The 18,095-nt window shown below is 40.4% G+C and overlaps 1 protein-coding gene across 2 annotated transcripts in view; it reads left to right on the top strand.

Moving 5' to 3' along the window:
- The window catches only part of MAP3K5 (mitogen-activated protein kinase kinase kinase 5), a 191,980-nt gene that overhangs the window by 116,577 nt on the left and 57,308 nt on the right, over positions 1 to 18,095 (top strand). For both annotated transcript variants that reach the window (XM_087865517.1, XM_045814734.2), the window contains 3 exons: positions 5,431 to 5,480; positions 7,929 to 8,024; positions 10,970 to 11,051. In XM_087865517.1, coding sequence (XP_087721643.1) covers positions 5,431 to 5,480; positions 7,929 to 8,024; positions 10,970 to 11,051 — 228 coding nt within the window. The remainder of the gene's footprint in view (positions 1 to 5,430; positions 5,481 to 7,928; positions 8,025 to 10,969; positions 11,052 to 18,095) is intronic.

Below are 18,095 nucleotides of genomic sequence, written 5' to 3'. Positions count from 1 at the left end.
TTTGGTAATTGTTTTCCAAGATACCCTTATAATTTTCCTTAACAATCATCCTTAACAACTCAACAAATATTTATGGAGCACTTCCTCTGTGACAGGCACTCCCAGGCACTGTGTTAGGCACTAGGGAAACAGATGTGTGCAAAATAAGCCAAATTCGGGCTGTCTACTCAGGCAATAAATAAATACAATATGGAAGTATATCAAAGGGGAAAATACGGCAGAAAGGGGGAATTAGGAAGTACATTTGGAGGCACAAGGTTGCAATTTTTTAAAAATATCAATGTCAGTTTTTAAAAATGCCTTAGAGTCAACAGTCTTGAGTTCAGATCCCATCTCTGGCCTTGGCAGCCTGGCTTCTCTACATTGCAGTGTCCTCACCTGTAGAATGGGGTAATAATAATACCCACCTCAAAGGGTTGTTAAAATTAAATGGAATATTGTAAGTAGGGTATATTGCCCAGAGTCTGGCATGTAATAAATGCTTACTATATTTTAACAACAATAATAAAATTATGGCGATTCACGTATGAGCTGAGCCCTAACGTTGAAACCCTGGAACTTAACCTGGCTTGGCTCTTTAGATGACATAGTAGCAATCATTTGGGGGGTGTTGGTGTTATAGTAGGTTGTGATACTGTGATTAACAGTAAGAAATAAATATTTGGTCTTCATGCATTTCTGGCACAGATTTCCTAAAGCCCTTAGAATTTCCTAAGAGCTCAAAGCCATAAAAGCGGTTTTTTGTTATGTTAATAAGGTGACTTTTGGACCCACCTAAGGATGTGGCCTGGTTGCCAAGAGAACTAACATTGGGATTAGAGGGTTAGAACTTTCAGTCCCACCCCTTGACCTCTGGGGAGGGGAGAGGAGAGAAGTTGAATCAAACTTCAGTGGTCAGTGGGTTTAATCAGTCATACTTATGTCATGAAGCCCCCATAAAAACCCAAAAGGGACGGGGTTAAAGAGCTTCCAGGTGGGTGAACAAGTGGAGATTTGGAGAGAACGGCAGCCATGGAGAGGTCATGGAAGCTCTTATGCCTTTCTCCATACCTTGCCCTAGCATCTCATCCATCTGGCTGTTTCCTGAGTCATATCCTTTTGTAATAAACCAGTAATCTAGTAAGCAAAATGTTTTCCCGAGTTCTATGAGCCACTCTAGCAAATTAATCAAACACGAGAAGGGGGTGCTTGGAGCCCCCGATCTGTAGCGGTCGTGATGGCATAACTCCAGATGGAGTTGTCTAGAGATAAAATCAAGAATAACTAATGTAACTATATGCATGTTGTTCACATTGTTTTAAAGTACACAGTGTTTCGTTTACATTATTTTAAAGAATATGTATATATATTCTCACAAGCAGAAGTAATCATCCAGTGGAAACTATAAAATCTAAGAGGTTAGGAAACATGAACATTATCTGGGAGAGGAGATTTTCAAAGGCTTGATTGGAAAGAGCAAGGTTATCCAAGGACACTTGGAAACAGAGTGGGGCTAAAGGAATTAGCAATTAGCAGGGCCAGGAGAATGAGTGGACAGCCAGAAGACAGAAAAAGAACAGAAAGTAAGCCAGAGATTTTTGGAAAATGAGTCCTATTTCCAGCTAGTTGTCTGGAAGTTCTTTGTTGAATAAAGTTAGCCTTGTATTGACTCTCTCATGTTTTGTGACGATTGTAGAGACATTTTTTTATATTATGCTGAGAAATAAACAAAGATGTAAAAGAGTGCATTAAGAAGGGTTATAGATTTGGTTTGTGAGTTGTCCAATTTCCACTTTTGCCATCTTTTGATCAAGAAGAATTACATTTGTATTGTCCCCACTGTGCTAAAAATTCTCCTTGTTCAAAAATTTAAGCTTTCTTAAATCAGTTTCCGTTTTGAATGTTACGTCAGTTTCTTTGCAAATCCTAGTCCTATCCATAGCATGTTCATTACCATGGTCTTGTCTCTGCTGTTTGAAATAGAAGTGATACCGCTGGAAGGAGGACAAGCAATAAAAATAAGATAACTCTGCTAATATTATGTTAGTTTAAAAGAACTGTAATAACTATAATTAAATAACAGATAAATAGCAGGGGTGTAGATCTGATGTTAAACAAGAAATGGATTCTTTTTGTCGTAGAATTTTTTTTTTTAAGATTTTATTTTTGAGAGACAACATGTGGAATGGGGGTTGGGGGGTAGCAAAGGGCAAGAGAGAGAGAGAGAATCCCAAGCAGACTCCCCACTGAGCTCTGAGCCCACAGGGTTCCATCTCACAACCCAACCCTGAGACCAGGACCTGAGCCGAAATCAAGAGTCAGAGGCTCGACTGACTGAGCCACCCAGGCGCTCCTGTCATAGAATGTTTTAAATTTTTTTCTAAGAATAGAACAGAGAATGTTGCTTTTCATTTATTATGTTTATTTCATTTCTCACTCCTTCTCAAAATTTTCATCTTAAAATGTGGAATGAACAGTTGCATGAGCTAGTATACACTTTATATTTTAACTGTCAAAACTTTAAGATCATTATACCAATTCCTAAGAGTCCAGGGACTCTTATTAGGGAGTTACTCTAAGTCAAGGACAAAATAAATTGAAATCCTAATCTTTTAACAGTCCTCCCTTTGTTCAATGGATGGTTGCTGTTTAAAGTCAAGTTAGTACTTGATAAAAGTCCGCCTGTGCACAGGAAAGAAAAACTTAGATTGAGGAAGAGAAACCTTAGTTCTAAGATATTTTAAATGGTTGTTATTTAGAATCCTTCCTTTTTTGGAGTCTGAGCACTCCTGTCCTGTCTGGTGGTCTCTCAGGGAAAGGTAGGGGGCAGCAGGGTCCCAGTGGAATATGAGGCGCTGACCTCATACCAGCTCCAGCCATGGCCACTCGGCAAAGACCCAGGAAATTTAGGAGGGGACTATGTTTACGTCAGATTCTAGATTTTGATGATAAGCTAGTCTCACCCATCAAGGATGCTTTTAGCTACAAAACTCCCAGCTAAAAGTGGCTTAAATGGTAAGGAAATGTTATCTCACATAACAAGAACTTCTGAGGGCAGGGGATCATTCTGGGGGTATTTCAGTGGTTGAACAGTATCAGAATTCTCTGTATGCTCTTGGTTTTTCTCTCCTTGTCTTAAGTAGCAGCGCTAAGCAGCAGTTCCCACACAGCATGCAAAGGAAAAGGGTCCGGCCCTCTCCTTTGTCGCATAAATTACATCATGTGTTCACTCCTAAACCAATCACTAGCAAGGCGAATGGCCTTACCTCCCCGATGCAGACCAATCAGTATCCCCCATCCCTAAACATTGCCTCCTGAACCCGAACAAAATTCAGTTTTCCTTAGCAAAGAAGGAAGAGCGTGTCCGTTGTCTAGGGAACGGACAGTGTCTGCCAATGTATAACTCCCGCCACTTTAGCTCAGTATTAACCCCTAGTCCCTACTCTAGGGACTGGGGCGGAGGATCGGAGACTAACTAGCTCCTACAATATGGTGCTTGTGCTGACTAAATTAGCTTGAGTGTCGGTTTGGGGCTTGTTGAGGCTAAGGATTCCAGCTCTGCCTCTGGCAATCCCTTTCCCCAAACAGGCCCCAGGAACTTTTTACCGCACCTGTTGGCTCTGTAGCTCACTAGCGCCTCCATGTGGTGAGTCCCAGTAGCAAGGGAGCTGGGGAGATGGGCCTCCTTATTCCAGATCACTCCATCGCAGGCCTCCGGGTTCACACCACTAAGATGGAACATTCACTGGGAGCATTTGCAACCTTTCAGGAACCTAACATTCTGGAAATGCTGTTCTCCTTTCCTACAAAACCAGCCCGGTCAAGCTGGGAAATCCCTCCCTGGCTGTTCCCAGAACAGGCTGATAGGAGATAGATTTTACCAGTGCTGTCTTGTGGGTGTTCACCAGTTGTCCTGTTCAGGTGCAGGTTTGCCTAACCGCCCCATTAGCTCTGCCTTCAACCGTCACCTCCTGCTGCTGGACGCTGCCTTGGAGAGCAGCTAAGTTGCGGGCTCTGAGGATAAGGCTTCACTGTAGGCAAGTAGTGTGCAGGTAACAGCTGCAGCTCCTGGGTCACATGTATTTAGAAGGTCACCCGAGGCCAACAGGATTTAGAAACAACTTTCCAAATTACCAGCTGAAGCTGCAGGGTGCTATTTTAATTTAACTCCCTCTGTACTCTGGTGAAGAGAGCCACATTCCAGGAGCACCTTTCCACCGTCCCTTCCTTTCCTGGGCTGCATGCACAACATTCGCTCTGTGTTAATTCAGGTTACATACCCGTGACCTGACTGGTGTGCATTGAAACTAGTTTTTTAGTACATCTCCTTTGGGCTTGGGAGGATCTATTTTTATTTTAAGTTGCATGGTCCTAGCAAAGAACTAGGTGCTGTGGATATAAATTGTGGCTTTTTGATTTGCTTCAGCCAAAAGGAGAGTTCTGGTCTACCTCAGAGTCACAGGCTTCCTTACCCATTTCACAAGCCCAGCCAAGACCTCAAGCTCCTGGCAGTATTTTAAGTGGGTGGGTAAGAGCTTGTTTTCCTGGTTGTTTCCCATTTATAAAGTTGAATTGGCAATCTGAATGGACTATTGTATAGCACTTGCTGAACTTGACGTGTATCAGTTACTTTATTTCTATTAAAATATTTATGGCGTCAATTCTGTATTGTTACCAGACCTATTTTTATAGGGAATGTGATCCATCTTGTAATTTATTTAATTTAAAGACATGAATTTAATACTAATTTAAACTTAGCTTTAGTAATAAACTCAAAAAATAAATGTCCACATTTTTTTTCATCTTGGCCTTGCAATCACCCATGTTTATTATGACAACCAAATTTTTTATGTTTAAACTTTATTAGTGTATTGAATTTTGCAGAAATTAGGTCACAAGACATTGTAGCTCTGACAGACACTGTTTGCATGTAGTTACATACAGACATACCTGCTGTATTATTCTCTGGAGAAATAGAACCACCATTTCAATTTTAAAATTTAACTAAGGATAATTCAGAATTAATCATCCGTAAAACCTTGCAGGGACTTTATTCAAATTAATGTTTTTCTTTCTCAGAAAAGAAATATTACTCAGCTATAATAATTGAATTACCTTGATCACTGGGTTTTTTATTTAAAAAATTAAGGCACAACAGTTATTAGGTTAATTTGCTACAGATCAAGTTTTAGAATTTAATGAGACTAATTCTCCTAGATTCTCTTGGAAGCTGTTTTATTGAAGTACAGAAATTATTAAGCAATATAAACATCACCCTTGTGGCTTGGAAATGAATTACAATTTCCATCCAGATAATTGGTTCATGAAGAATTATGCACTAGGAAAAATTACTCTGTGTATATTATTTTAAAATAATAAAACAGAATTATGTTCTTTTTATTCGGATGACTCAATGTTTGTTGTTCTTGTTGTTCTTCCCCTGTGTTCTAGAAAGGTATACATGAGTGGAATTTTAGTGCTTCTTCTGTCAGGGGAGTGAGGTAAGTTTCCTCGGTACTTTTTTTTCTTTTTTTTTTTTTTTATTTACTTAGAAGAGAATAGAACTTTTAGTCAGGATTTAAAAATGCCAAGAACTTCAAGAACCCTTCTATTGATGAAAACGCTCAATCTTCTTTTCTATCTCCATTATGAAGACATCTGTAACAAAACTTTGACTGTTAGTTGAACTGACTCCGTGCTTGTCACCTAAAATATGGAGAAGGAGGAGTAAATGTGGACTGTGGACCAGAATCAAGGTGTAGATAAAAGTGAGCTTTTCAGGTCCTTTCTAGCTTGGTTGAGCTGTTGGTTTATGTGATAGGATGGTTATCTAGTCTTTTGATATGCCAGGAACTAATCTCTTGTTAGGTGGAACCAAAAAAACCACATGCCATCGATCAGATTGCATCCTATAGTTAATGTAACTATTAATGAGACTAGAGGGAATTCATTTTTAAAAAAACTTTTCCTCAGGTTGCTGTTAATGAAGTGTTCTTGAGAATATAATGACTCACTTCAGTTTGGTTCCATTCTGACATTGCCATCATAATGCCAGTAGCTCAGGAAATGCCATTTCCTGGGATTTAGAAATGAGATTTTTTCCAGAACCGAGAGCCACTGGTTAAACATTTAAATACTTGTTCTATAGAAGCTCAGGCTAAACCAACTCTTGGAAATTTCAAACCAAATTACTTGTGTTTACTGCCATTTATCTCCGCATAATAGAAATGAGAAAAAAACAGATTTCTGCAGGCCGGTTACACAAGACCCTGTTGCTTTTGGCCTAATAGTAATTGGTTTTGTTGGAGCATGAACTGGTAGAGCCGTCTGAGTCACTGATAATTGGAGTTTGCCTGGTAAAACCACCTGTTACCTCATGAATGATCTGCAGAGAAACAAGCAAGATAATGGACTGACTCATTAGATAATCTTTCCAACCCATGCATTCTCAAATAAAGTTTTACTCTCTTAATATTTAATTTTTAAAACCAGTCATTAGCAAGGCAATTGTTATTTATTGTTGCATTTTTAAACAATTTAGGAAAGTATGGTAATGCAAATTCACCTTATCATATCTACTTTCCAATGAATTGTTTAAATTAAGTATGGCATCACTACATAAACCTTCGTTGTGACTTATATCATATACGTACAATGCTTCCATGTGGCTTACTGCCGGTTTGTATGTTGAGAAACTTAAGCTCTGGCGTGTGACTTCAAAGAGAGCTAACTTTTCTTGGCTTCCTCCTTTATAAAGAGATAACTACAGAAGAAGAAATCCAGCTAAGTCAGCAGTTTGTCTTGTATCCCTTCAGAACTTGCTCAGCTCAGTCAGTGGGCATTAATTGAGCACCAGCTGTGTGTCAAATGTTGAGTCCTGTTCTGCTAAAAATACAGCAAGGACTAAGACATGAACTCCCACTCTCAAAGAGCTCACAACCCATCAGCAGAATGTTTAACAACTAATGACAATACAGTCAGTATTGAGAGGACAGTGAGATGAACAATGACAGATACATGTTTGAGGAACAGAGGTGCAAGAGAAAGTCTTTCTGTTTAAAGTAGAAGTAGGGAAGGGAGAGGGTAGGATCTAAGCTGGGCCTTGAATGATGAATAGAATTTCTTTAAAAAGTAGAAAATGATGTGCCTTCCCAACTGAAGGAACAGCAGATGCAAAGGTAGAAAATAAGGATTGGCAAACTACAGTCCACAGGCCAAATATGGCCCACTGCCTGTTTTTGTAAATAAAGTTTTATTGGAACTCAGCCGTGTTCATTCATTGGTGTATTGTCTAAGGCGGCTCCAACAGCCAGACTGAGGAGTTTGGCCTGCAAAGCTTGAAATATTTACTCTCTGGCCCATTACAGGAAATATTTGCTAACCTTTGGCATAAAACAGCATGGCCTGAATGGTAGACTCAAAATTATTTCAGTTGCTATAAAATCACTTGCTGAGTCAGAACCAAGTGCTGTTCCACATTTCTTCACACCTCTGAAATCTCTACAACCGATGAGGTGCTTTTACTGCCTCCACACTTGCCTTTCTAGCTTGGGAAACATGTCATTGTTCTACAGATGCCAGAGAACCAGAATCACGGAGCTCAGTCAGCCAGTTGATACGTCTGCCTTTCCTCCCTCCATGCAGTGTGGTGCTGTAGGAGGCAGGACAATGTCCCGTGCTCGGTTGGAGGGATACATAGCGGAGGTGTGCTTACAGCCCCCCAGAGCGACCCTATCTGCAGATACGAGTAGGAGGACAGTTCTCAGATTCTTAAGTAATTTTAGTGTTGGGGTATGGGGGACATCACTATTGCAAGTGCTATTTATATCGTTTTGTTATAAACAACATTGATATCATAATGGGGATTGGATAGAAAAAGGATTTATTTTGTACTGCACATTCATAGAAATATTGATATTTCCCTGAATAGTTCTTTTTGTTTGTTTCAGTATTTCTAAATTTGAAGAACGATGCTGTTTTCTTTATGTGCTTCATAATTCTGACGATTTCCAAATCTATTTCTGTACAGAACTGCATTGTAAAAAGTACGTATTCGTCATTGTTTAGGTGTAAAAAATACTGTTCTTACCTGATCATTATTTTTAATTAATGAGTGAACATGTAGCGCCTGTAAGGAATTCATGGCTATGTGGTTATATAAATATTTCATTTGGCCTAATCGTTTATAATTATGGGGTATGTTTAACAATCAGAGAATGGGAGAGAGGGCTCCCTTTAATAAACCAAGCTTTTTCTTAGTCATAATTTATTTTTCCACAGACAAAACATTAACCAAGACCTGCCAGTTAATGGCCAACTGTTATGTCTCATTTTTAAAGTGTTCACTAATTACAACAGATGATTACTAAAATTTTCGTTCTTGAATTCTTTGAACCGTCTCACCATTTTCTGCAATAGTGGCTCTTAACTCGGGTTCCTATTAGAATCAACTGTGCATTTTAACAAGGGACGGGGCCCTACCCCTGACTAATTATGTTGGATTTTCTGGTGGGGGTACAGCTCAAGTTAAGAGCCAGTGATCTCATCTACACCCATAAAGGATAGTCCAAAAATCTGTGGACTGCACTGTATGTCTGTGTTAGCCTCCCTGGGTATATTTCTCTTGGGCTGATAATTAAGTACTTCATGTTCCCGTAGGACATAGCGACTGACTGTGGGGACCTAGGCAAGTGAGTAACAGTTTAGAAACCAAAGTGCGAGTAAAAGCCAGCTTGGATTTGAAATTTTCCTGAGGGTTGTTCTTATTCAAATAATCACTATTTGACCCCATGGTAAATGACTAATATATAGTTACAGTAGACAGTCAGTTATTTTTATCTTGGTACCAAAAAAAAAAAGGTTTGTAAATCCGTAATTCTGTAGTTGGCTATAGAACTATATGGCTATAGTTTTATCTTTATTCTTGTAAAATATGTAGTAAAAAGATTTGGAAATAAATAATTCCTAGCACACGTATGGTCTATTTTTCTACTTAAATTCTCAAGGCTACTGATTTGTTTCTATGATAATGATAGCCAAGATTTATAGAGTGCTTACCCCAAATCTAATATCAGTTTTAATCTTCAAATAAAAACTGTTAGGTAGCTAATATTAACATCTTCATTGAGAAGAGTTTAAAAAAAAAAGAAAAAGAGTCTTAGTTCAATGAGCTTAAAATCATGTATAGCCGGGGCACCTGGGTGGCACAGCGGTTAAAGCGTCTGCCTTCGGCTCAGGGCGTGATCCCGGCGTTCCGGGATCGAGCCCCACGTCAGGCTCCTCCACTATGAGCCTGCTTCTTCCTCTCCCACTCCCCCTGCTTGTGTTCCCTCTCTGGCTGGCTGTCTCTATCTCTGTCAAATAAATAAATAAATAAATCTTTAAAAAAAAAAAATCATGTATAGCCAAAAAATGAACATCTAGGATTTGGACCAAGTACATGTGACTCTAGAATCTGGGCTCCAAAAAAATTACACTGTGTTCCCCTCCCACTGTATTATATTCTGCTTAGAGATGTTCATGTTGAAAAACTCAGTGTGAATAGCTGATAGAAGTCTTTACCCCAGATCTTAAAGTCTGTCTTTAAAGTCAGAATTTTTTTCAGGTCTTTCACTTTATTCTTCCTCTTGGTTGAATTTGCCTTTGTCTCTAACTCATCAGGATATTTAATCTTCATCAGAGCATATTGTTACTCTGATCAGGCTGAGGAACTTTTTTTTCTTGTCAATGACCTCCAAGAAATGTGTACAGAGAAAGGAGGAGTGGGGAAGTAGGCACCATATGCAAACTCCGTAGATAGGTTCCAAACTCCTAAATGGGCTTTGTCATTTGTTCCTTGTCACGGTCCCAACGGCCAGAATAGTTTTTGATCCTAGTAGACACTCGACGAGTATTTGTTGGATGGATGGATGGTGGATAGATGGATGGATGGAGGGATGGGTAGATTAAAAAGAGGTACAGAGATAGAAAGAAAGGTTCTGAGTTGTGGAAGGTAGATATTTCTTATCCCACATAACCTGCTCTTCCCTTGGGCTGGCAATATAGAGTGTGACCTGCCTGTGAGATCATCAGCCCCTATTCATAGTGCCCCCCATGCTTTAAGTCTGTGAACTGTAAGCATCCCTTCTGAATGGACTAGACACACCTCGTGTTACAGGGAGCAGATCTGTTTCCTGCTGGTACTATTTTTCTTGGCTCTGAAAGGGTCTACAGAGGAAAAAAAAAAAAAACTTTACAAGAAGACTTCCTGCAGAAAATGTCACCAAAAAAGAGGTGGCATCTTTCACAAACATACAAGCCAGCTGTTCCTAATTCATATCAGTGTTTTGCAGATTGTGTTTATGGAACACCATATTTGTGATATTAAAGGCAAAGTATTTAATAGCTGAGATCAAATGTTGTAGTGGCCAACGCTGTATCAAATAGTCACCTCAGAATTTAGAGACACTGTTCCAGAATATGGGTATTTTTGTTAATTCCCATTTTAAATAATAATATGACCATCAGCAAGATGATAATAGCTCATTTTGATGAGTGCACTCTGGTAAGCACTTTACAAGTGTTACATCAAGTCATCTTCCTAACAACCTTTAAGTTAGATACTTCCACGGTCCCTATCTTGTAATGAAGGGGTGAGGCTCAGAGAGGTGGAGGAGCTTGCCCCAAATCACACAAATACTAACAGTCTTGGCCTGATATTCAAGTCCACAGTCTTCACATTCCTATGACTTTGTCTAGTTTCATCATTCTGATTCTATAATATATTACATTACTATTATTTGAAGTGAGGCATTAGGTTGAACAATCCTAGCAACCTGTGTTTTTCTTTTTGAAAAATCATATTTTTCTTGCTGATACTGATAGTTTGCTTATTGCCTGGCTTTTTAGAAAGTCAGCTCCCATTTTTTGCTCTGAAGTCATATTAGAACATACGTGCTTATATTTACTATCGGATATATTATGAGTGACCACATACCAACTCTCATTGTAGGTTTTTTGAGATGGTGAACACCATCACTGAAGAGAAGGGGAGAAGCACGGAGGAAGGTGATTGTGAAAGTGACTCCCTAGAGGTAATGACTCTGGTTGCATGGTCATTTTACAGAGTTTCTCTGTGGTTTTTTGTTTTTTGTTTTTTTTTTTAAGATTTTATTTATTTATTTGAGAGAGGGAGAGCATGAGTAGGGGGAGGGGCAGAGGGAGAAGCAGAGTCACTACTGAGCAGGAAGCCCAATGCAGGGCTTGATCCCAGGACCCTGAGATCATGACCTGAGCCAAAGGCAGACACTTAACTGACTGAGCAACCCAGGTGCCCCTTCTCTGTGGCTTTTTAAAAAATGAACTATTTAAAGTCTTACTGGGGGATGCATGACGGGGGTGGGGGGACATGTAAGTGGTGGTGAAGGGTGAGGAGCTAGAGTCTGTGAGCTTTCCCTTAATGCTGAAGGCAACTTCTGGAATTTCTTGTTAACAAAGGGCTAAAAGGGGGCACCTTTTAGAGCTAAAAGTGAGCATCCAACTCTTGATTTTGGCTCAGGTCATGATCTCCGGGTCCTGGGATAGAGCCCCATGTCCAGCTCCCCGCTCAGCGGGGAGTCTGCTTGTCTCCCACTCCTTCTGCCCCTCCCCCTGCTCACAAGGCACCCGTGCGCTCTCTCTCTCTCTCTAAAAAAAATTAATAAATATTTTTTTGAAAAGCTAGAAAGCAAACATTGGAGAACTCTTATTTGGGAATGCTGAGTTTTTATATTTTGCTTACCTGATAGTGAGTAACTGTGCTTTATCTGGGAGGATGTCTCCATGCACAGGCCACAGTGCCCTCACATTTTTCATCCTCCTCTGAGATATGTGCAATTCAAACAAGCAAAATTCAGTGAAAATTCTGAATGGCACGACTGGCCGTGGCCTTTCCTTGTATGCTACACAAAGGACCTGGACCAATGGAAGATTAATGGAATAAAGAGAGGAGGTAATAACAACCACCTGAAATACTTTTCCTCTCAACCCCAGTCCTCTGACTTCTGCCTCATGGACACAGGACACTGCAGACACCTATTCCTAATCGTGTCCATTTTCTCTGTCATGGCTCCTCTGTGATAAATAGACTTCCATCGCTGCGAGGATGTCCCAAGAGTACCGAACCCCGTGCTTGAACATCTTCAGAAAGTTGACACTCCTCCAGGCATGACAGTAGGCCAGCTTCTTCTCCAAGGCCTTCCCAGTGTTGGGACAAAATTCAGAATCCAAGCAATACTGAAAATGTCATTTCTAATGTCAGTTCTAATGAAATTGCAGAAGCTAGAACAGCAGCCTGACTGGTGTCCTTGTTTATTAATGTCACCCCACATACGAGAATTTTTATAAAAACATTGAAGTCGTAGGGTAGCAGTTGAAGGAGAATTTAAATATAATAACCAAGTGTTAACTCTGTCTAGAGTTAAGTTCTATAATTATCTAGCAGTTGTATAGCTTTGATGTTCCTACAGAAGCCTAAGGCCCTTTCATTAAACTTATAAAAAGATGATAGGACCTAATTTGGGGGGAAAAAATGTTTCCCCGTGCATTAGCTTGTGGTCTATAGGAGTGGTAGACAATACTTATTTGTATGTGTTTTATATTTTATAATTTCGTATTTTCTTATTCAAGTGATTTTGTTAGGAATTAGATCTCTTGGCTCCTACATCAGGGCTCCTTGACTAGACCTCATTATCTCTGTTTTTGTTTGGTTTAAAGTTAGTCACTTGATATACAGCAACGACCAAGGTAAAGGGTAGCAAAGACAATGAAAATGAAATAGTTTTATTAGTAAATATAAAATGATGAAGTGGGTGGACTGGAAAATCCATAAAGTTCCTCTGCAACATCATAAAATGCTAGCTTTTTTTAATCAGTAAGAGCTGTCCTTTATTTTATACCCTTCTTTGAGAAACTAAATCCATCTTACCAAAAATACACGTAGCACAGCCAGGCTGTGGCCGCCATATGAGACAACGTGGTCTTCTTAATTGATTAAATCAACAGTTTCAGCTCTACTCCAGGAACCACTTTAACCATATGCATAGCATAACACAGGTCCTGTTGCCTTAGAATTTGTGATGAATTTTGCCAGCTGATTTTTCTAAGACTTGGTTTCCTATAATGTAAAAAAAAAGTAAGATCACTTTTTAAAGAGCTTTCAAGAAGATACAGAATCAAGATCCTTTGATCTGGATACAGTAATGGGTGGCTGTGTTGGGGGGGGCCCTCGTGGTCGGGCAGTGCTGCAAGCACTGAGAACAATTGCCAACCAAATAAGGAGGGGAATGCTCCGGTTTCTCCCTAGGAATAGCCTGGGGGTTTTAATTGCCAGTGCTGACCTCACAAAAACCAGCTTATGCAGTAATGCTGATCCATCAAAGTGCTTGTAACTCACCCTTCTCGAGTAAGTGCAGGGATACCATTCTTTTAATGTTAGAAAAGCACTCTAACACTCTGTCCTTTGCGTGCTATCAGGATAATTTAAAATCTTGGACACAGAATAGCTTCTACAGTATTCCCAGTGGACTGGACGGCATATAGAGTGAAGTCAAACATACTTACTTTAAGTGTTTTGGGTAGTTTGTCATTAAACCCCAAGTAGGGACATTGCTGGCGTTTGTGTGTTGGGTGGGGCGTGGGAGGGTGATCTGTGGGCACGATGGTAATGCACGGGGATTGCGATGATGTTCTGGGCTGTGAACATGGTGACAGCTGTCTTCACTCTCCCTCTCATTGAATGTCCCTTTGTAGCCAGAACACCTTTAGGATATGAGTCACCAGACAGCCTGAACTTGTATTTTCGCCTAACTTTTGATAACTTCATGGTTACATTTCTTAGATATTTTCAACATTCTGGATTTAAAATTATTTTATCAGTGTTCTAAATATTTGATTAAAGTGAATTCTCTAATTTCATTACCGCAAAGTGGACTCGACCGTCAGCCCATGAATGACACACACACAAATAATTCCTCTACTTCCCATTCCTGATGATGTAAACAAGGATTCCTTAGAGACCATCTTTTCAGAGCGATTAAGATTTCTATGCACGGGGCGCCTGGGTGGCTCAGTCGTTGGGCGTCTGCCTTCGGCTCAGGGCGTGATCCCGGCGTTCCGGGATCGAGCCCCGCATCTGGCTCCTCCGCTGGGAGCCTGCTTCTTCCTCTCCCACTCCCCTGCTGTGTTCCCTCTCTGGCTGGCTGTCTCTCTGTCACATAAATAAAGAAAATCTTTAAAAAAAAAAAAAAAAAAAGATTTCTATGCAGAACAGTTGCTTTCTAATCATCACCTCAGCTGGGGATAGAATTAAAGTTGTTTCAATGCATGTGTCAGTTATTCCTGAAGCCTGTGGGAAGCTAGGCCCACAACAAAATTAAGATGTTGGAAAGGTCAAATGTTCTTTAATGTTCACTTCACTTAGGGCATTGTCAACATTGGCAAACTTTAACTATCAAAATGGTTCTATAAACCACAAATTTGAAGCTAATCCCTAGATTTCTGGATGTTTGAGACTTCTTATCTGAAGCCCATATTAAGATCTGCTTTTCTTTTTGATTCGAATCATAAGGTTTCTTAGACGCAGTACAATTGTGGGAGGGATTCAGCCTCCTTCAGGTCATGGTCAAGCCCCCTTCTCCAGCTGATCAAACCTGACTCTGTTGACATCGCTGTGCCGGGTTCAGGAGCTTTGGATTCTAGTTCGAACTTTGCTAATGGCCAGTTTTATAACTTTGGACAAAATTCGTACTCTTGGCTGGGCTAAAATGATTTTATTCCTCAAGTGAGAGTGGAGCAAGAATACCTTAAATATGCTTTCCTAGCTCAAATTCGTATAATTTTTCAAATTAGTACAAACTGTACAAGGTTATTTCAAATATAGATCAGTCCCCCTTTCAGAGAACTTTTGTGCTTTTGAACAGAAAGAGAAACAGCTTCTTTTGATTCAAGGCCATGTTTTTTGACTCAAGGATGTATTTTGACATGTAAGGGTAATGAATCCAGATCTTAAATAATTTAATAGATTGGTAAATTTGTATTGAAATCATTGAACTGATTGATTGCTATTAACCAGAAGAGTTCTCACATGTATGGAGGTGCCTGGGTGGCTCAGTCATTAAGTGTCTGCCTTTGCCTCAGGTCATGATCCCAGGGTCCTGCGCAGCGGGAAGCCTGCTTCTCCCTCTCCTGCTCCCCCTGCTTATGTTCCCTCTCTTGCTGTCTCTCTCTCTCTCTCAAAAAATAAATCAAAATCTTAAAAAAAAAAAAGTTCTAACCCATATCAACTGTGGTCCCTGTTTTGTTCTCTCAGCCTTCCATATTTTCACTAACAGCTTGGGCATCTACCCAGCTGCCTCCTGGGAGAAACCCTGGCTGTGCCTCTCTCCCTCCTCACAGCTTGACATCCCTCCAGCCCAGTCGCCTCATCCTCTCTGTCATTCCCCCATCTCAGGTCCTTACCACCCCTCCTGTGGCCTCATCTCCCTCCTGCCATCAGTATGCATTTCTGTCATCATCAGAGAGATCTCTTACATGATTTTATCCTGTGACTCCCCTCATTAAAAACCTTTGATGCTACTCTTTGTAGAAGAAGGTTTCCACAGATGCAGTGTTCTTAACCCTCTGGCTGGAACATAGCCTTGCCTTTCCACCTCGTGGGCTGGGATTGCCAAACTCTTCCATTTTCCAGAAGGCTGAACTTTCCTGCCTCTGGGCTTGATCTGCAGATGCCCAGCTCCACATGCTTTTTCGTCTCTGTCCCAGCTGGTGACTGCATCCTCATTTTTTGAGATACAAGCCAAGTGTCATTTCTCAATACCACCTCTCACTTTTCTCTGCTCTCCTAGCATTTCCGGCCCCCTCCTCTGCCCTAGCTCTTCTCATCACGTTATAACTTGGTAGCCTGCACCAGACTGTGAACATCCCAGGGCAGGACTGTGGCTCTGTTTCCTTTCTAATCACATAGTCTCACATGGTATGAGGCATCCAAGCGGAAGTCGTTCAGTCAGATCAGAAGGCTTGGAAGGGTTTGAAGGTGGTGTGTGATAAAGCCAGGATTGTTTAAAAATATCTCAAACTGGGGGAGAGGGCTATGGATCGGAAGGGACAGAGTAGGTGCTGTGACACTGGCTTGAAAGTTGTTCAGTCAGTGGTAAGTCCGTGAAAGAATGAACGCTGTAATCAAGCTGCGAATCATAACCAAGGCATTATCGACTCATTCTCTTTTCATCTCTTTCTTTTTTGTATTTCCTTGGGGGGAAAAAAAAGCCAGATACAAATTACCAAGCTCCTTTTGGTCCTCAGTACAAAATATGCTGTGTCTCCGTCCCCACTCGTGTCCCAAACACGTACATATATTGTACTTCTCCGTACCTCCTTCTCTGCCTCTTCCCCTCCCGCTGCTCTCCCTTTTCCTCTCTATCCCTCTTTCTCTTGTATTCATTTGTTCCTCACTGTCTCATCAAAATGGGCATATGACGACTTAAACCTGAAGCAGTCATAGCATCTGGCCCTGTGAACCGGTTCACACCTACTTTCCAGCATACATAAAGAGAAAGTTGACCCCTTGTGGGGTGAAGTGGAGACAAGCAAGAGAAAAGGAACATTCTCCTTTGACGCGAACGTGGGCAGAATGATAAAGTACCTCACCATTTCCTTTTCTGCTGATGTGCTTCACAAACATTAACAGTGAATTGTGGTTCAGAACTCATTTAAATCCATTTGGAATCATCAGCACACTGGTTTGTTTGTCTTTAACACCCTCTTTCTATTTTTGCACTGAAGCTCAACCCCCACATTTACCGCACTGAGAAAATGTATCACTGACAGTGTTGTATGGTATGAGTACTGATTTGTTACTCATTCTTTCATTCTGTTAGGAAAGAAAACCACTTTTTCTTCTGTCAACTAGGTTCAGTGATTGGGGGCCTGCAAATTAACGGACAAAAGACAGATCACCAAGAGAAAAGACAAGGTTTATTCGTGTATACAGGAGCACACAGAGTGGCATCTGATCAGCGAGAGTTAAATTTGCTTATCCTACTAAGAAAAGTCCTTCAGAGGACCTTAAGGAAAAGCACATGGCAGGGAAACGAATGAGGAAAAAATGTGGAAGGCACAGAATGTTTTGGCAAGGTTTTGTTTATGTAATTTCTCATCCAGGTACAAGTGGTCCTGAACCTCCCAGAGAGGGGATTTTTGGCAGCTGTATTTTCAGGAGGCTTTGCTTAAGCCAGCAAAAGAGATTAGGTTTTTAATGCAGCTACTGTTGATTCAGATATGTTCAGCTTAAGATCATCTTTATACCATATTAATGGGTATAAATTCAATTCACTCAGCGAATATTTATTCGCACCCAATGGTTGTCATTATTTTAGGTGCTGGGGATACAACAGAGAAAAAATTGAGAAAAATCCCTGCCCTCACTGAGCTTACATTCTAGCGAAAGACTGACAATAAACAACATAAATAAGTAAAATACATAGCATGTTTGATAATGATCAGTATTAAGGAGAAAAATTAAGAAGGGAAGGGTTCAGAAAGTTCCAGTGTAACAGAGCATGCAAGTTTAGACCAATAAGCCAGGGAAGGCTCATTGAGAAGGTGATGTTTGAGTAAAGGCCCAAGGGAGAAGAGATCCATCAAACTAGATATTCGAACCTACAGCGTTTTTAGCATTTTATTAATGCTATTAATTGTTATTAATGTTTTTGACATTTACATACTAAGAAGGCAATACAGACTGAAAATTAACAAAGCTACCATGCAGGTCTTTGAGGTGACCATTCACCTAATGTAATTAAGCACCAGAGGGAACTGCATGGCCTTTGGAAGGTGGTGGTTTTACTGTAGGTCCCTTGACAGTGCGGGAATTAAGTGAATCACCACTTTGTTGTTTGGCCTTGTCAATATTGTCTTCCTACGCTGATTCCCTTTCCAGTACCAGACTTAGATTATTCTGGGCAGGCAACAATAGAGGGATGATTCTAGAAGTATTCCCATCATTGCTTCACAATGCAGTTGTTTCCCTTAGCAACAACCTAATTCACTAACCTATTGCCATAGAAATAGAATGCAGAGTATATAAGCAGTGTAATCTTACT

Source organism: Ursus americanus, chromosome 11, assembly GCF_024610735.1.
Source record: "Ursus americanus isolate L20-20 chromosome 11, mUrsAme1.1.p, whole genome shotgun sequence".
Lineage (NCBI taxonomy): Eukaryota > Metazoa > Chordata > Mammalia > Carnivora > Ursidae > Ursus > Ursus americanus.
This window is presented reverse-complemented; position numbering and strand designations above follow the sequence as displayed.